A 19,532-nucleotide genomic window follows, 5' to 3' on the forward strand; every position below is an offset into this window, starting at 1 on the left:
GCTTTCTGGGGGCGGCCGCTCTCGCCGACGGCGTCGGGAGTGAACCGGGCTGAAGGAATCCGGCACCGCAGCAGCTGGGGAGGGGGAGAGCCATGAATGGGGATATGGTGGCGATCCGGGCGTGGATGGGGACGTCAGGGGACACGGACATGGGTGGGGACATGGGATGAACTCCCAGAGAATGTGGAGGATGATGGGTTTGATCCAGTTGAGGATTCTTGGGAGGAACGTGGAGTGCCGTGCCATGTAAAGTGAAATTCCAGATCATTTGGGAGCATGCCATGGATCCAATAGGGGAATTCCCAAGGCTCCCAGGGGCTGCTTCTGCCCTGCTTCCCAAGGGAGCTGTGCAGGGGCAGGTGGCAAGGTCCAGAAGCTGTGTGGTAGGCTACCGGAGCAGACAGTAGAGGTGGCTTTGCTGGACATTTTCCAGCCCATTCCCAGCCCAAAGCTGTGGGAAGAAGAAAAGCAAAGTGAGAATCCCTGAGAGAATCCCAGAACGACTGCGGGGAAAAGGTGTGGAAGCACCTCCTGTGGTTCCCCTGATGGTGAGACCCCTAAATCTCCTAGATTCCAATTAATCCCAAAATATTAGAAGGTTTCCACATAATTGAAGATTAAAAGCACTGTCCTAAGCATCAAAACTTCTCAAAAGATGCAAAGTAATATTCCATGTACCCTAAGTCTGAATATGTAGGGACCCTGGCCATGGGCTGCAGTCCCAGGAGGGAGAGACACCTCTACCCCAGGGAAGGTGCAAATGAGACCACAGCACCGCAACCCACGGATTTTACTGAACATATATTTTAATTAAGATAGTATTGACCAGGAAATGTGAGGTAGAGAAATAGGAAAGAGGTCTCAGGGACATAAAGAATTAGGAAAGATCTCTGGCTCGGACTCGGCAGCTGCCGGGGAGACTCGCAGAGCGCAGCGCCTTTTCCAATTCCTGCCAGAGGATGCACTGACCAATTTCCTGTGAAACACAAGTCTAGTCTCCTGTGAAAATTTAAAAGTTTAATAAAGGACAATAGGAGACAGCAACCATGAAGCGAAGATGTAACATCCATGCTGTGTCTTCATTCATAGCCAAGAGCACCCCTGTTGTTCGGGATACATCCTTGAGATACCATTTTCAATGTATCAGCCTGTTCCATATTCATAAATAATTATGCCATAATATAAGTAGAATTATATAACAATTGTAAGTAAAGTTTATAAAATTCTAGAAATTATTAGAATAACTATTAAAAGTAAACTTTTTTAAACTTATATGTAAACTTTTCCAAATCTAGTTTACATATTCCGAGAACTGTTTAGCATATCTCCTCCTCAAGTCTGCCTTTTTTGGGCAAGCAGATTCCCTGGTTATGGTTTTAGACCATTTATATCATAACCTTCAGGTTTGGACCTTGGTCCACGCTGTCTTCAGAAGGTGAGTGCTGATAGTTGGAATATCCGTAGCAGGTGTGCTCATCCTGTGCTCTTTGGATGTGATCCCATTCAAGCAGGCATTGCAACACAAGCACACTAGATCAGCTATTTCACTAAGCTTAATTAACAACACAAACAAAAACTATATTTTTACCTCAAAATTAATTTTAACACAACCCTTATAGAAGCCCTTTTAATATTTTCGAGAAGCCAATGTTATAATATGTATCGGTACCGCTGCTCAGCGGTGAGTCCGCAGTTCCCGGGCAGAGCCGCAGCGCCCAGCGCTCCCCACTTGCATCTCACCTGCGCCGCCCGCTCGCATCCAGCGAGCCCCGGGAGCGGGATTTTGGCTGGGCGGGAGGGGCACGGGACGGACGGGTCTGCACTGGGGGCCCCCGAGCCCCCTGCCCATCGCCGGGGGCTCCGGGGGGTTTCTCGCCCTGCCCGAGAGCCGCTGCTGCTGCGGCCGTGGGGCAGAGGGGGAGCGAACGGGGGGTCCGGGGCGGGAGCGGAGGAGGAGGAGCGGGAGGAAGGGCAGCGGCAGAGAGGAAGGGGAGGAGCAGGAGCAGGAGGAGCGGGAAGAGGAGCAGCAGGAGGGGAGCAGAGGAAGGAAGGAGCATTGCGGGGTGGCAGGGCGAGCCCGCGGAGCCCGCAGCTCGGCTGGCCCCGGCAGCATCGCATTGCCCTGCGTGCCGCAGGTGAGCGGGGAGGGGAGGCTCGGCCCGAGTCTGTGGCGGCAGCTGCGGGAGGGGATTCTTTTGGGGGGGTTTGTTGGGGTTTGTTTGGTGAGGTTTGGACCCCGCCGATTGCGGAGTCATGTCCGAGATGTATTTCGGTGTCGCAGGGAGGGGAATGTTTTAATTTCTCTGAGGAGGGGATGTTTTTGTCTGTTGCCGGAGTGCAGAGCTGAGCCGTAAATGGCCCCGGGGGGATTTGTCGGGGCCCACGTGGCGCTCGGGCCGGAGCGGCGGGCGGGCCATGGGTTTTGGGGATGGGCGGGAGGGGCGGGGGACGAAAGGCGGGAGCCCCGGCGTGGGGAGAGGGGCGATAGCAGAGCCGGGGGGGCTGCGGCAGGCTGGAGGGGTGGTGGAGGCGGGGGATGAGTGGGCGCGGGCGGGCGGAGCCTGAAAGTCTTGTCGGGGAGCGGGGGAAGGCGTGAGTGCGCGGAGTGGGGGGATGCTGGAGAAGGGGGCCCAGGGACAGCTGGGAGCCACGTTGGAATCAGGGGAGGATGAGCCCTGGGACTCCCAAAGCCCCTCAGCCCAAAACCCCCTCGGCATGGCTGAGCAGCACCCGGGACAGGCGGGAGATGCCCCGGACCCACAGAACCCCCCAGCAGCTGTGGGAAGAGGGACCATCATAAACCCAAAGTAAGGACACTGGAAACAGGGAACTCCTGGGAGAGGTTTTTGGGTTTCCTCCTTTATTTTTGGACGATTTTCTGGCTACCAGACACTCGGTGGCTTCTAGGTATGGACTTGGCCTGTGGGATCTTCAAAGGCAATGCACTTGTTATAAATTGAGGCAAATAATTTGATTCTACCTTTTAAAATAAATTACGAATTTTATTAATTACAGCAAGCAATAACAAGCAAACAGCAGTGTGTGCAGCCGGGGTGTCTGTGCTCCGCCAAGGGCTGACACCCCTCCCTCTCTTCAGTCACTTTTTATGCTTTTCTTGAGAGTTTCACATTCTTATCTCCTCTGCGTTCTACTGGGCTGGCAACAGCAGATTTCACAAGCGGGGTGATGGGTCTCTTCTGCTCTGGTTATCAGTTTCAGCCAGTCCTGCAAGATCTTTCTTGCATATATAGTCATTACATTGTTTCACTATATTTGCTTGCAGTTACCAGCCTTGCCCAAGCCTGCAAGTTCCATGCCCCAACCCCTACATTTTATCTCTATCCTAATTTCACATTGATGAACAAACAAGTCAATGCAGTTTTTTACACACTCAGCTCTTGTTTTTACCCCGAAGCAGAATTTCCGATTCCGAAGCCTTATCTGGAGAGAGGAGGAGGCTGTGATGAAGCGGAATTTGCCCCGGGACCCCCAGGCAGGTGAGGAGGAAGGCAGTGCCCCTTTCCCCCTGTCTCCTGCTCCATCTCCCAGCCCAGCAGGGCCCCCGGCTTCAGGACAGCCCTGCTGCCGATGCTCTCCTGCCGGGGAGGCACTGGGGGGGATCTCCTTGCCCTTCCCTCTGGCAGGGAGGCAAATCCCATCCTCTCCTTGTCCTTCCTTCCTTAGACAAGGAGCTGAGGATGCAGACCAGGAAGAACAAATCCCCACGGAAGAACCTTGTGTCTGAGCTGCTTTTGATTGGCTCCTTGGTGCAGGAATCCAACGGGGAGGAAAAGCCCCGGAGATCCTGCAGGAGGAGGAGCTGCAAACCCATCCCAGGGTGCTCTGAGCAGGAAAGACCCACCCCGTGTGAGGAAGGCAGCCAGAGATCTGGCCAGGGCTCTGAGGTGGTTGTCCATGAGAAGTTTGATGATGGCACGAAGTCCCACAAGTGCTTGGAATGTGGGAAGAGTTTCCAAAAGCGCTCCCTCCTGGTTCGCCACCAGAGGATCCACACTGGGGAACGGCCCTACAAGTGTGGGGAATGTGGGAAGAGCTTCAAGTTCAGCTCTGAGCTGGTACAACACCGGAGGATCCACACCGGGGAACAGCCCTACGAGTGCGGAGAATGTGGGAGGAGGTTCCGCCTGAAACACCACCTGGTCCAGCACCAGAGGACCCACACTGGGGAGAGGCCTTACGAGTGCGGGGAATGTGGAATGAGGTTCAGCATCAGCTCCCAGCTGATCATCCACCAGAGGATCCACACCGGGGAACGGCCCTATGAGTGTGGGGAGTGTGGGAAGGGCTTCACGAAGAGCTCCCACCTGCACCGCCACCAGATGATCCACACGGGGATACGACCCTATGTGTGTGGGGAATGTGGGAAGGGCTTCCGTGACAGCTCTGACCTGATCATGCACCGGGCAATGCACACTGGGGAAAGCCCCTACATGTGCTCAGAATGTGGGAAGAGCTTCATGGCGAACTCCATGCTGAAGGTCCACCAGAGGATCCACACCGGGGAGCAGCCCTACAAATGTGGGGAATGTGGGAAGAGCTTTAGGCAAAAAGGTATCCTTATAACGCACCAGAGGATCCACACTGGGGAGAGGCCCTATGAGTGTGAGGACTGTGGGAAGAGTTTCAGACACTACTCCAGCGTGATTGTTCACCAGAGGACCCACACTGGGGAGAGGCCCTATGAGTGTGAGGACTGTGGGAAGAGTTTCAGACACTACTCCAGCGTGATTGTTCACCAGAGGATCCACACTGGGGAGAGGCCTTATGAGTGTGAGGACTGTGGGAAGAGTTTCAGACACTACTCCAGCGTGATTGTTCACCAGAGGACCCACACTCGGGAGAGGCCCTATGAGTGTTGTGAGTGTGGGGAGAGGTTTCAGAGCAGATACCGTCTCCTCAAGCATCAAAGGATTCACACAGAATAGAGGCCCTTCCACTGTCCTGATTGTGGGAAGACCATTAAGAAAGACTCCACTCAGTCACACCTCAGTAGACCCACACTGGGGAGAGCCCCTAATAGTGTCCCAAGAGTGGGAAGAGCGTATCCCAGACCTTTACAGTAAGCAACAGGAAGAGAGGCAGGAGTAAGGGAAGCCCAACAAGTGCTCTGTGTGCAGGAGGACCTCTGTGTGCTGCTCCAACTCCATCCCCCATTGGAGGACCCCCATGGGATGATGCACAGTGGCCCTCGTTGGGCAGAGACTCAGTGCTGGAGCTGAGTGATTCACTGGCTGGTGGCCTGCACATGTTCCTGGCTCTGTTTGGGCACCTGGATGCAAGAGGAGATGAAGGGGACATGGCCTTGGACAGTGATATGGGGAGTCATGGACATGGAAGGAGACATGGGCGACACGGGTATGAGTGGGTGTCGTGGTATGTGTTTCGGATTGTCATTCCGTTCTAGTAGTCAGTTCTATAACCCCCTCCGTCTTTTCTATTTTTATAGCAAATTTGTTGCCTATGGGTTGTTCCTTTCTCTCCTGTGTTGGAGGTTTTCCTCTAGGTGTCCCTCTCCCCAAAGACCTGCCCTTTTGTTCCCTGTCCCTGCTCCCATTGAGTGTCACCCCCTTCCCGTGCCTGCCCCTTTCTCTAGAAACTTCCCTCTCCATTTTGTATCCTTGGAGGAGGCCCCAAGGATTGGTTTCAGTTGTTCTCCTCCCCTGCAATCCCCTCTTGGGTTAAACATTGGATCCCCGCCTTGTGTTCCTGCCCAGGTTTCTCGCAGCTGGTTAAAGTCTCTGTCGCCCCTAAGGCCTCCCCTGGATGTCAGTGGTTGTGTGCCTTTGTTCAGGGTCTTTCTGTCCCTGACCCCCTGGGAATAAGCCCCTTTGGAAAACACACAGAGACCTCTCCCTGTTCCTTGTGCCCCCCTCGTCGCAGTCCCCCCGTGCCGTAGAGCATCTGTGCCCCACAGCCGCAGCCCAGGTTCAGCAGCTTTCTGGGGGCGGCCGCTCTCGCCGACGGCGTCGGGAGTGAACCGGGCTGAGGGAATCCGGCACCGCAGCAGCTGGGGAGGGGGAGAGCCATGAATGGGGATATGGTGGCGATCCAGGCGTGGATGGGGACGTCAGGGGACACGGACATGGGTGGGGACACGTGGGGGACAGGGACATGGGGGGGGGGACATGGGGTGAACTCCCAGGGAATGTGGAGGATGGTGGGTTTGATCCAGTTGAGGTTTCTTGGGAGGAACGTGGAGTGCCGTGCCATGTAAAGTGAAATTCCAGATCATTTGGGAGCGTGCCATGGATCCAAGAGGTGAATTCCCAAGGCTCCCAGGGGCTGCTTCTGCCCTGCTTCCCAAGGGAGCTGTTCAGGGACATGTGACAAGGTGCAGAAGCTGTGTGGTAGGCTACCAGAGCAGACATCAGAGGTGGCTTTGCTGGACATTTCCAGCCCATTCCCAGCTCAAAGCTGTGGGAAGAAGAAAAAGAAAGTGAGAATCCCTGAGAGAATCCCAGAACGACTGCGGGGAAAGGGTGTGGAAGCCCCTCCTGTGGTTCCCCTCTTGGGGAGACCCTAATTCTCCTAGATTCCAATTCATCCCAAAATATTAGAAGGTTTCCACATAATTGAAGATTAAAAGCAGTGTCCTCCTAAGGATCAAAACTTCTCAAAAGATGCAAAGCAATATTCCGTGTACCCTAAGTATGAATATGTAGGGACCCTGGCCGTGGGCTGCAGTCCCAGAGGGAGAGACACCTCTACCCGAGGGAAGGTGCAAATGAGACCACAGCACCGCAACCCACGGATTTTTTTGAACATGTATTTTACTGAAGATAGTATTGACCAAGGAATGTGAGGTAGAGAAATAGGAAAGAGGTCTCAGGGACATAAAGAATTAGGAAAGATCTCTGGCTCGGACTCGGCAGCTGCCGGGGAGACTCGCAGAGCGCAGCGCCTTTTCCAATTCCTGCCACAGGACGCACTGACCAATTTCCTGTGAAACACTCGTCCAGTCTCCTGTGAAAATTTAAAAGTTTAATAAAGGACAATAGGAGACAACAACCATTGAGCAATGATGTTATAGCCATGCTGTTTCTTCACACATGGCCAAGAACTCCCCTGCTACTTCGGAAACCTTCTTGAGATACCATTTCCAATGCATCAGCCTGTTCTATATTCATAAACAATTATGCCGTATTAAAGTTATATTATAATTGTAAGTAAAGTTTATAAAATTCTAATAATTCTAATAATTATTAGAATATCTAATAGAAGTGAATTTTATTAAACTTACATTGGAAGGAACCTTTTCCTAAATCTAATTTACATATTCCAAGAACTGTTTAGCATATCTCCTCCTCAGGTCTGCTTTTTTAGGGCATGCAGATTCCTTGGTTATTCTTTTAGTCCGTTTTTATCACAACCGTCACCTTTGGGCCTTAGTTCACGCTGTCTTCAGAGGGTGAGTGCTGATAGATGCATACCTGTAGCAGGTGTGCTCATCCTGTGTTCCTTGGATGGGATCCCACCCAAGCAGGCATTGCAACACAAGCACACTAGATCAGCTATTTCACTAAGCTTACTTAACAACACAAACAAAAACTATATTTTTATAACAGAGTTACTTTATCACAAGCCATATAGAAGCCCTTTTAATATTTTCGAGAAGCCAATGTTATAATATGTATCGGTACCGCTGCTCAGCGGTGAGTCCGCAGTTGCCGGGCAGAGCCGCAGCGCCCAGCGCTCCCCACTTGCATCTCACCTGCGCCGCCCGCTCGCATCCAGCGAGCCCCGGGAGCGGGATTTTGGCTGGGCGGGAGGGGCACGGGACGGACGGGTCTGCACTGGGGGCCCCCGAGCCCCCTGCCCATCGCCGGGGGCTCCGGGGGGTTTCTCGCCCTGCCCGAGAGCCGCTGCTGCTGCGGCCGTGGGGCAGAGGGGGAGCGAAAGGGGGGTCCGGGGCGGGAGCGGAGGAGGAGGAGCGGGAGGAAGGGCAGCGGCAGAGAGGAAGGGGAGGAGCAGGAGCAGGAGGAGCGGGAAGAGGAGCAGCAGGAGGGGAGCAGAGGAAGGAAGGAGCATTGCGGGGTGGCAGGGCGAGCCCGCGGAGCCCGCAGCTCGGCTGGCCCCGGCAGCATCGCATTGCCCTGCGTGCCGCAGGTGAGCGGGGAGGGGAGGCTCGGCCCGAGTCTGTGGCGGCAGCTGCGGGAGGGGATTCTTTTGGGGGGTTTGTTGGGGTTTGTTTGGTGAGGTTTGGACCCCGCCGATTCCGGAGTCATGTCCCAGATGTATTTCGGTGTCGCAGGGAGGGGAATGTTTTAATTTCTCTGAGGAGGGGATGTTTTTGTCTGTTGCCGGAGTGCAGAGCTGAGCCGTAAATGGCCCCGGGGGGATTTGTCGGGGCCCACGTGGCGCTCGGGCCGGAGCGGCGGGCGGGCCATGGGTTTTGGGGATGGGCGGGAGGGGCGGGGGACGAAAGGCGGGAGCCCCGGCGTGGGGAGAGGGGTGATAGCAGAGCCGGGGGGGCTGCGGCAGGCTGGAGGGGTGGTGGAGGCGGGGGATGAGTGGGCGCGGGCGGGCGGAGCCTGAAAGTCTTGTCGGGGAGCGGGGGAAGGCGTGAGTGCGTGGAGTGGTGGGATGCTGGAGAAGGGGGCCCAGGGACAGCTGGGAGCCACGTTGGAATCAGGGGAGGATGAGCCCTGGGACTCCCAAATCCCCTCAGCCCAAAACCCTCTCTGCATGGCTGAGCAGGACCCGGGACAGGAGGGAGATGCCCCGGACCCACAGAACCCCCCAGCAGCTGTGGGAAGGGGGACCTCAAAAGACATATGTAAGGACACTGGAAACAGGGAACTCCTGGGAGAGGGTTTTTGGTTTCCTCCTTGATTTTTGGAGGTTTTTCTGGCTACCAGACACTCGCTGACTTGTAGGGATGGACTTGGCCAGTGGGGCCCTCAAAGGCAATGCACTCAATTCTTGTTTTTCCTCCAAAGCAGGATTTCCCGTTCCCAAGACTTATCTGGAGAGAGGAGGAGGCTGTGTTGAAGCAGAAATTGCCCCAGGACACCCACGGAGTTGAGGAGGAAATCTGTGCCAATTTACCCTTCTCTCCTTCTCCATCTCCCAGCTCCCGGCTGCAGGACAGCCCTGCTGCCGATGCTCTCCTGCTGGGGAGGCACTGGGGGAATCTCCTTCCCTCTGGCAGGGAGGCAAATCCCATCCTCTCCTTGTCCTTCCTCCCCCAGACAAGGAGTTGGGGATGGTGACTAGGGAGGACAAATTCCCCCAGCAGAACGTCATGGCAGAGACCTTTTTGAGTGTCTTGAGAGCGCAGGAATGCAATGGGGAGGAAAAGCCACGGAGATCCCACAGGAGCAGGGGCTGCAAACCCAGCCCAGTGTTCTCTGAGGAGGAAATGCCCCCGCTATGGGAGGGAGAGAGTCAGAGATCTGGCCCGGGCTCTGAGGTGGTGGTCCAAAAGGAGTCCCATGATGGTAAGAAGATCCACCAGTGCAGGGAATGTGGGAAGAGCTTTAGAATCAGCTCCCACCTGTACCGCCACCAGAAGATCCACACCGGGGAACGGCCCTACACATGTGGGGAATGTGGGAAAAGCTTCAGGGACACCTCTGATCTGATGTGCCACCAGAGAGTCCACACTGGGGAACGGCCCTACGAGTGTGGGGAATGTGGACAGAGCTTCAGCGTCAGCTCCCACCTGATCGTCCACCAGAGGATCCACAGTGGGGAACGGCCCTACGAGTGTGGGGAATGTGGGAAGAGCTTCAGGCTGAGCTCCAGTTTGATCCGCCACCAGAGAATTCACACCGGGGAACGGCCCTATAAATGTGGAGAATGTGGGAAAGGCTTCACAAAGAGCTCCCACCTGAACCGCCACCAGATGATCCACACGGGGATACGACCCTATGTGTGTGGGGAATGTGGGAAGGGCTTCCGTGACAGCTCTGACCTGATCATGCACCAGGCAATGCACACTGGAGATTGCCCCTACAAGTGCTCAGAATGTGGGAAGAGCTTCAGCCAGAGATCCAACCTGATTGCCCACCAGAGGATCCACACTGGGGAGAAGCACTATGAGTGTTCTGAGTGTGCGGAGAAATTTCACAGCAGATACCGTCTCCTCAAGCATCAGCAGATTCACACAGAATAGAGGCTCTTCCGCTACCCTGACTGATGAAAGGGCTTTAAGAAAATCTCCACTCACCTCACCCACCAGTGGATCCACACTGGGAAGAGTCTAAACAGTGTCTCAAGAGTGGGAAGAGCATATCCCAGACATTCACAGTGAATCAACAGCAAGGGAGGCAGCAGTAAGGGAAACCGAATAAGTGCTCCGTGTGCAGGAGGAGCTTTGGGTGCTGCTCCAACTTTTTCCTCCATTGGAGGACCCCCATGGGATGATGCACAGTGGTCCTCGTTGGGCAGAGACTTGGTGATCCATGGTGCTGCTGATCCTCTGGCTGGTGGTCTCCACATGTTCCTGGCTCTGTGTGGGCACCTGGATGAAAGGGGTGCTGAAGGGGCTATGGCCTTGGACAGTGATATGGGGAGTCATGGACATGGAAGGAGACATGGGCGACACGGGCATGGGTGGGTGTCGCGGTGTCTACTTTCAGTTGTCATTCGTTCCTAGTAGTCAGTTCCATAACCCCCTCCCCGTTTTCTATTTTTAGAGCAAATTTGTAGCCCATGTGTTGTTCCTATCTCTCCTATGTTGGTGTTTTTGCCCAAGGTGTCCGCTCCCCAAAGACCTGCCCTATTCTTCTCTGTCCCTGCTCCCATTGAGTGTCACCCCCTTCCCGTGCCTGCCCCTTTCTCTAGAAACTTCCCTCTCCATTTTGTATCCTTGGAGTTGGCCCCATGGATTGGTTTCAGTTGTTCTCCTCCCCTGCAATCCCCTCTTGGGTAAAACATTGTATCCCCGCCTTGTGTCCCTGCCCAGGTTTCTCGCAGCTGGTTAAAGACTGTGCCGCCCCTAAGGCCTCCCCTGGATGTCAGTGGTTGTGTGCCTTTGTTCAGGGTCTTTCTGTCCCTGACCCCCTGGGAATAATCCCCTTTCGAAAACACACAGGAGACCTCTCCCTGTTCCTTGTGCCCCCCTCGTCGCAGTCCCCCCGTGCCGTAGAGCATCTGTGCCCCACAGCCGCAGCCCAGGTTCAGCAGCTTTCTGGGGGCGGCCACTCTCGCCGACGGCGTCGGGAGTGAACCGGGCTGAAGGAATCCGGCACCGCAGCAGCTGGGGAGGGGGAGAGCCATGAATGGGGATATGGTGGCGATCCGGGCGTGGATGGGGACGTCAGGGGACACGGACATGGGTGGGGACACGTGGGGGACACGGACATGGGGGGGACATTGGCTTAACTTTAAAAAATATCAGGCTCCAGCATGGTGTAGATGAATGGGGGCAGAGATCTCTGAAGTTTGCTCTTGGGGAAAGAGGTTTATTGGGGGTGCAGAAAAGTCCTGTCTTGTGCTGCCAGATGCGGCATGTGGCAAGGCTCAAAGAGGTGGAGGAAGGGAGAGACAAAAGGATGCTCTAGGAGAAGGGAAGCTCCTAGAGGAGGAGGAGGTTCCAAGGGAGGAGAAGTTCCAAGAGAGCATGTGCCACTCGAAGTGTCCTTTTCAAGGTGCTTCAAGGTGGGTTGGAACAAGGCTCGGGCCAATGGGTTTACAGGTACTTGATGTTTTAGGGGAACGACAGAGTTGCGGGGAGAACCATACATCTATTGGGGGGTGAGATGGAACAGTTCACTTGACCCCTGGACCCATACGTAGGCAAGGGCGTTGTCCGGCTAGCTGGGAGAACTCTTCTCATCCTGGCTGTGTTATTTATGGATAATCATATTTATCTATCTTCCCCGTTTCGTTAAACCATTTGAAAGCTAAACACTGACTTAATAACTATTTGTTGCACACTCTGAGGTATATAGGATATTGCTACTGAAACTACACTTATTACTTTTAAAACAATCAAGCTTACTTAACAGAGTTCCTTCAGCCAAGGTGCAAAGCTCAAACCATCAGATAAACTGTTCAGATAGATTACAGATTATAGTAGGGGTGGCATTGATTTCTTTACTGAGCAAACATTTTAACTTGTTTAACTGTTTTAGTATAATGGAAGAATTTAGCTGAAGTAGCATTATCAAAACCTTCTGGGGAAGGTTCTTTGATTGAACAGATTGAAAAAGGTATATGTCAGCTAAAGAGATGGTACCAGAGCCTGCAGACTTGGCTAAAGCAACCCAGGCATTTGTTTTTGGTTGGCTTGCAGGTGAAACTTTATTATGAAAACTAAAACAAAAGAACAAGAGCAACAACAAGGGAACAAAAGCAACATGTGTGCGCAAACAAAAAATCTCCATTCTTTTCTTGGGCTGTTTTTGGCAGGTCATTTCTTCTTGGCTCTGCACAGTTCAGGTCTGAGCTTTTGCCTCTTGGCTTAGACTTGCAGAAACACTGCCTGGTATGGAGGTGCCAGCGGGCTTCACATACTTCGCTGGGACCCATTTGAATCCTTCACCTGTGAAAACACAAGCAAACCCTCTCCCCCATGTTACAAATTTGCATGGACCTTCTATTTGTCCTGGGTGTAAGGTTTTGATTAAGACTGAGGGGTGCCCTTTTATTTTTGCTCTTTTGTTGTTCAGAAAATGTCTATAAATCAAGGGGTGAGACTCTCCTTCAGAGCTATTTAGAAAATTGTGAGCATACAGGGCATTGCTCAACTTCTTTTGAGGTGTGGCCTGATAAATTCCCCTTTTCTGTTTTAATAAGCTGCGCTTTAGGGTTTTATGTTTTTTCTATGGTACTTTACAAGAGTTGTTTACCATTGGAAAAGGGGATACCACCATTATTTGCTGCTTTTAGGAATTTTCTCTCATCCTGAGTTAGGACAACTGTTCATTCTCTGGGACCACCAGGTTTCTGGCTGAATGCCACAGGCATGGACTGGGGATTCAGACTGTCCTCTTTGTGAATGTCACGTCTGACTGCATGCCAGTCTAACAGTTGGAGGTTATCAACACCTTTTTGGGAATTCTGTGAAACTGAGGCAGTGGGGGTAGTATTGGCAGGGGTACCACAGAGTTCTGTGTGTCCTGTATTTGTCAAAGCAGCTGCTAGGGTCCATTCTTCTCTTTCTCGCTGCATGCCAAGCTGTGGTGGATTATTGTGTGAACCGGATGCAGGAGCTGCTGGCAGCAGAGAAGCTGCTGGTGGATCTACAGCTGAGGTTTCCAGAGGCTGCGAGGGCGGCGGTGTGGGAGGAACTATTTGTGATGCGGCTGTAAGAAGTATTGGGCGTGTCCCTGCGGAGGGACGTGGCGGTGAGCCTGGAAGTGGTGGTACCAGCCGCGGCAGCAGCAGCAGGGCCCCCCCTTCCAGCTCTTGGGGCCTTGGCATCACTGCCGGAGGGTGCAGGGACGCCGGCTGAGTGCAGACCGCAGCATGGTGTGCATGGAAAACGGGGGGCTGCATCAGGCGCCGCAGGGGCGACAGGGAGCGGTTTGACTGGGGGCATCGCGAACTGCGCATTCATGGGGCGCGTCACTGAGTCCGCACAGCGAGGCATCAGGGTGGCCGTGTCTTCCTCGCAACTGGAGGGTCCGGGGGGCTCGGGGCGGCGCCGCCGGCCAATTGTCGCGTGTTCACGAGTGCGGGAGGTGGCGGGTTCTTGATCTGGGGCTCCAGGGCATCCCCCTGTGGTTGGGGGGGGTCTGGCTGGGGGAGCGGCGGCGTGGGGCTTCCCGCTGATCGCTGCTGTGGTGCTGGGACTGGGGCTGTGGTCACGTGCTGTCGCGGCGCAGGTGGCATCTCGCCCCAGACCTCGGGGATTCCCGCGGGAGGCTGCGGCAAGCCGGATGCGGCTAGCGCCGGTTCAATTATTTGTACAAAACGTTGTTTTGTAATAGGCCAGCGAAAGTAGCGACCGCTGCGGCCAGGGACGCCGCTGAGGGCACAGGCTGGGGGGCTGGGGCGGCCGTGCCAGCCGAAACTGTGAGAGTTGGCGCCGAGTGGCGCGGGGTGGAGGATGGGGGCGTGGCAGGGAAAGCGGCGAAGGGGGCGCAGGGGCGGAGGGGGCTGCGTGGGGGAGACCCATGGTGAGGGCAGGGTCATCAGAAACCGCGCCAATGGGCGACGTGGCTGGGTCCGGTTTCTGTGGGGAAACAATTCGGCCACGGCTCTAAAAGCTGGGAGCAAATCACAAGCGTTAGGATACTGTCGTGAAATATCAATAAAAAGTCTATTTCCAGCTGAGTCCCAAAATTCTCTGGTAAAGGCAGCTGACCTCTTAGTGTTAGGGAAGTTAAGCAGTACCCATTACAAGAGGCTTTTTAACTCTTTCTCAGACAAAGCACTGTTACAGCTACATAAGAGATGGTTAAGTTGCTTATAGAGATCTCTATCAAGGGCAGAGTGGGATTGTCCCATTTTTTAGACCTGTGTAGCTCACCTCGATGTCGTGAAAGCAGGGTCCTCTGTTGAGCTCCGACGTACCTCCTGTCAGAGCTCAGGACACTGCGGGGGTCCCCTGAGAGCTCCGGATTCAGACGTCTCTCCGGGACGGGTTTTCCGTGCTTGGGACCTCCAGACTTCCCCCTCAGGGCTTCCAGTGCAGGCAGTGCTTTCTGCACGTGGCGGTGTGCCACAAGGCTCCTCACAGAGCTCAGGGTCACTGCAACTCCGCAGCGTTACCTGTACTCGAGGCAGGAATCTTCCAAGAGCTCTGAAAGCTCACTACTTAGAAACGAGCTGGGTGTGCTCGAGGAATGATTGCCTCCGCAATTCTTTAAAGAGCTCCAGCACCAACTTTGCCTTGCAATGAAATGCCGTGCTCACAACAATGATGAGGAATCTACCACAGGTAATTTAGTTACCGTGCATTGAGATGTGTCCCACAGGTAGAAGGGCTGGAGACATTTTCACAGACATCTGGATTCCTTTTCCTCGTTGGGCGCCAGTCTGTTGAATATTTCTGCTACTCCAGGACGGTTTGGGTGAATGTAGACAGAGATCTCTCAAGGCTGCTCTTAGAGAAGGAGGTTTATTGGGAATGCAGAAAGGTCCTGCCTCATGCTGCCAGATGCAGCACGTGGCAAACCTTAAGAGGGTAGGGGAGAGAAAAGAGGATGCTCAAGGAGAGAGGAAGTTCTAAAAGAGGGGTGCCACGGCCCCGCCCCAGACCCCTGTCCTCAGCCCTGGCTAGCTCTCCTGCGGGGCGAGTAGGGCGAGTGGAAGCACCCTCTGCTGTACCCAGCTGGGCTTTGGAGAGTGCTTGGTGGGTCCTGAGGTCGCTGCTGATTCCAACGGCGAGGAAATGAGGAGAGGCATTTGTTGGGGGCAAAAATCCGATGTTTATTGAGCTCCTGTGGATCCAACAGCATCAGAGGGGGCCAGCCAGCAAGAGCAACTCGGGGGTGCTTGCAACATGTTACATAGGGAGAGGGAGGGGGGCCGATCAGCCAGTGGGGGAACAGACAGGAGTGACTCTTGTGGGGATTGACATCTGGGGGATCCAGTGAGGGGTAGACAGGGGAGGGGTTGCAGGCCCTCATCCAATCACTCATTGCTCTGGATGGAAGTTTCTAGAGGTAGGGGAAGGGGCACCAAGTGATAGACAAGGCACCTGGGAGGGGACAGGGGACTGACTTGGCATTTTCTAGGGAGACTGACACATGAGGGAAGGCAGGAAAACTCAGGGAGAAACCAATACAGTATGGGCAACACTGGAACAAACCATGAGAGAATAAAGATGTAATAAAACATATAAAAGCGCAACTCCACATCTTCCCCTTTTTTTGTTTAAAAGGAAAGGGAAGAGAGAAGTAAAAATAACTTATATAATACTAAAGCAAATGAGAAATACAACAGGGGCCAACAAAAGTAAAAGTCCAGTTCGAACCATGGATTGGATCTAACCAGAGTCCCCATCCTTCGAAAAGAGACCCCAGCCAGTCTGATGATTCTTTCTTGAGATGTGTTATCATATTTTGCATTTTGTCTATGGTGGCACGGATGTCCTCAGCCTTAGAACTTAGATTCATACAGCATTTGGCCAACGTAGTCCACATGTTAGCCTGAGGCTGAGGAATAACGCATGCCAGCTGGAGTCTCATGTTGATTGTGATGGTGAGAAGGATGAGGCTTAGTGTGGGTGACATCCTGGGTTAGATCCAAACTGGGAGAAATTCTGAAAAATAACTTAAAGATACATTAATAATCAGGGTAGGGGAGGTCTAGCTCAAAAGGGAACAAAGAGCCAAGGGAGCTGGAAAGGGAAGAGGTAGACCCAAAAAGGGAAGATTTTCTCTGCCTTCTGAAGGCAGCATGTCCTACCTGAGGACTCTCCGGTTTGGCTTGGGCTTTGGGGACATACGGCCTGACAAATTTGGAGGGGACCCATCTCAGGCCTGAGGGCGTGGAGACACAAGCGTATCCTGGTCCCCAGGTGACTAAGTCATAGGGCCCCTCCTGCCGCCAGGTCTCGGGATCTTTAATGAGGACCGGCGGCTTTTCCCTGACCTTCCCCTGCTCGTAGTTGTTAAAGTGCCGAGTGATTGGCGGATTTAAACATTCAAAGGAGCAGTTAAGAAAGTTAATGGTAAAGAGGGCCCACGCTAATTGAACCTGGGGGGACTCTACCTTCGTTACCGGCTGTTGCTGTTTTAACATCCGTTTAAGATTCTGGTGAGTCCTCTCCACCACAGCCTGGCCTGATGGAGAATAGGCGATGCCAGTCTTGTGTTCTATTCCCCATTGCTGTAGGAAGCTGGTGAACTCCTTGGAGGTGTAACCTGGGGCATTATCTGTTTTGATTAATTTGGGGACACCCAGCATAGAGAAAGCCTGTTTCAGACTTTTCTTGATATCTGAGGCTTTCTCCCCTGTGTGGGCTGAGGCAAAAACTGCCCCAGAGAAGGTGTCAACGGAGACATGGACGTACTTCATCCTCCCAAAGGAATGGATGTGAGTAACGTCCATCTGCCACACCTCACAGGATTTCAGACCCCTAGGGTTGGCTCACCGATGGTAGGGGGAGCGACTTACAGGACGGGCATGTGGCCACAATGGCTTGAGCCTGGTCTCAGGTAAGGTGGAACTGTCTTACCAGACCTGGTGAATTTTGATGGTAGAGCTGGTGGCTTATTTTAGCCTGTTGGAATTTATCAAGGAGTGACGCCATTTGCACGGGGGCGGCAGCAAGGGAATCGGCACGCCTATTGCCCTCGGCCAAGAACCCCGGCAGGTCAGTATGTGACCTGACGTGCATCACATAGAACGGCTGCTTTTGGTGGGATGCTAACTTAATTAATTTTGAGAGCAACCTATTCAAGGCATCGTTGGAAACACCTCGCAGGATTGCATCCTGCACTCCAGACACTACAGCTGCTACATAAGCCGAATCGGTGACCAAATTAAAGGGTTCAGAGAATCGCTTGAAAGCTCTAATGACTGTGACCAACTCAGCTACCTGAGGGGATCCTTCCACCTCAACATCTGCCTCCCACCACTGAGTTTGAGGATCTTTCCAAGTCACAACAGATTTGTGGGACCCTGCGGACAAGTCAGTAAAAACTGTTAGGGCTTTCAAGGGTTTCTTGCTCTGAATTCGCTTTGTTGATAGTGTGAATTGAATCTCTGAATTAAAAATTTTGTGGACTGGTCTCAAAACTGAAATTTTGTCCGTGTTGCTATCTAGAGCAAATTGTAATGATTCATTTTCCTGTAACAGGTGTTCCAACATAGCCTTTGTGAATTGACCCGATTCCAATTTAATGGGAATGTGAATGCATTCAAAGTCACATCCTGCCAACTCATGAATCCGCGCTCTAGCATTGCGGATTAGATCTGCCACCAGCTCTTGTGGTCGTGTCATTCTCTTGGACCGGTGGTGACTTAGGAAAACCCACTCTATGATGGAGAGTGGGTCCCTTTGGTCCTGGTTACCCTTCCCTAGGGTGTCTGTCCACTGAAAGATAACACCATGGAGGTGTGGCAGTCTGCCCAATATGATGAATTTGAAGGGCAGACCCAGATTGTACCGGTGGGCCTGCCTGGCAGATATTGTCTCCTGAACCCTGTCTAATGCAGCCTTGGCCTCTGTGGTGAGTTCCCTGGGAGAACTAGGCTCTTTCCCCCCTTTCAATAAATCAAAAAGGGGGGCCTAGGTCTTCGCTAGTGATACCTAACCAGGGTCTCACCCAGTTTAAGGATCCACACAGCTTCTGAACGTCAGCTAGGGTCCGAATGTTATTTTTGATTGCCAATTTTTGCGGAACAATGGTCCGCTTGTTTGTTTCCAAACCAAGGTACCTCCAGGGTGCCATCGATTGAATTTTATCTGATCACAGCTCGAACCCCACAGCAACCAACACATCGGTTGTTAGGTTAAGCACGTATGTAAGTAAATCGCTGTTGGGGGCACAAATGAGTATGTCATCCATGTAATGTCGTATTATCACGCCCTCGGTGGCTGCACGCACAGGGGATAGCAATGAAGAAATGTACCACTGGTAGATGAAAGGGCTATTTTTCAGGCCTTGGGGTAGAACTCTCCAGTGATACCTGTCCATTGGGGCTTCTCAGTTAGTGGAAGGAACTGAGAAGGCAAAACGTGGCGCGTCCTCAGGATGTAGAGGAATTTGGAAAAAACAATTTTTTATATCAATGACTGCCAATTCCCAATTTTCAGGTAACATCGTGGGGGAGGGCATCCCTGGTTGGAGAGGGCCCATGTCTTTAATGACTTTATTTATTGCACGAAGGTCGTGGAGGAAGCACCACTCGTCTTTGCCACGTTTTTTGAGAACAAAGATGGGGGAATTCCAGGGAGATGTTGTTTCCTGGATGTTCCCCTGAATGAGCTGCTCATCCACGAGCTCCTGGAACACTTTGAATTTTTGTTTGTTAAGCGGCCACTGCTTTACCCAGATTGGTGTATCCGTAAGCCAATTCAACTTCTGAGTAGGACACTCCTCAGTGGCCACTACCCAAAAAACCTGGGGGATCGGTATGTCAACTGTGACCCCCATTGGGCCATTAGGTCCCTCCCCCACAAGGGTTCCGTACAGTCTAATACAAATGGATGTAAATAAGCCAATTGTCCATTTGGCCCCTCAAATTTTACGATGTTCTTTGATTGTTTGGCCAATTGTGAACCACCTACACCCTGAATCTGTCCTGCCACATCCTGCAATTCCCATCGTGACGGCCAGTCCCGCAAGGGGATGACCGTCACATCTGCCCCTGTGTCGAGAAGTCCATTGAGATATTTGTGCTCCCCGCTTTCCACATGTAGCATGAAGTTTTAGGTCTTTCCTTCCCCAGTATCTGGGCCTGACACGCCTGTAGATTTTGTCAGGTGACTGCTTCCATATGTCTTTGCGGAAAACTGGAGGCCCAGATACAGGAATGGCTTGGGCGATGATTTGGCCCTTGGGGAGGAAGACTGGCGGGTGAGAACAGTGCAGCCACAAGACCAAGTGTTTAGGATGTGCAGATGTCAGACTTGGTGCAATGGTGATGTCGACTGGTGTGAATTT

The 19,532-nt window shown here is 53.0% G+C and overlaps 1 protein-coding gene and 1 long non-coding RNA gene across 4 annotated transcripts; one reads left to right on the forward strand and one right to left on the reverse strand.

Annotated features, from left to right (window-relative positions):
* Positions 1-1,936: 1,936 nt before the first annotated feature.
* Positions 1,937-15,768, forward strand: LOC144247864 (uncharacterized). Of its 3 annotated transcripts, none has more exons than XM_085564352.1 (3): positions 1,937-2,135; positions 3,416-3,497; positions 3,685-5,482. In XM_085564352.1, the coding sequence occupies exons 2-3, from the start codon at positions 3,464-3,466 to the stop codon at positions 4,944-4,946; spliced, it is 1,296 nt and encodes a 431-aa protein (XP_085420478.1). In that variant the 5' UTR covers positions 1,937-2,135; positions 3,416-3,463; the 3' UTR covers positions 4,947-5,482. The 3 variants fall into 3 exon arrangements, with proteins under 3 accessions (XP_085420478.1, XP_085420477.1, XP_085420480.1); XM_085564351.1 differs by having other exon boundaries at positions 3,419-3,497; XM_085564354.1 differs by adding an exon at positions 9,460-15,768 and having other exon boundaries at positions 1,942-3,497; positions 3,685-4,939.
* On the reverse strand, positions 6,771-8,241 carry LOC146764634 (uncharacterized). The gene is made up of 2 exons (XR_014950708.1): positions 7,733-8,241; positions 6,771-6,984 (listed from the first exon to the last, which is right to left on the reverse strand). It is a non-coding gene; the product is annotated as an uncharacterized LOC146764634 (long non-coding RNA).
* Positions 15,769-19,532: the final 3,764 nt, after the last annotated feature.

Source organism: Lonchura striata, chromosome 32, assembly GCF_050655825.1.
Source record: "Lonchura striata isolate lonStrDom1 chromosome 32, ASM5065582v1, whole genome shotgun sequence".
In the NCBI taxonomy this organism is placed as follows: Eukaryota; Metazoa; Chordata; class Aves; order Passeriformes; family Estrildidae; genus Lonchura; species Lonchura striata.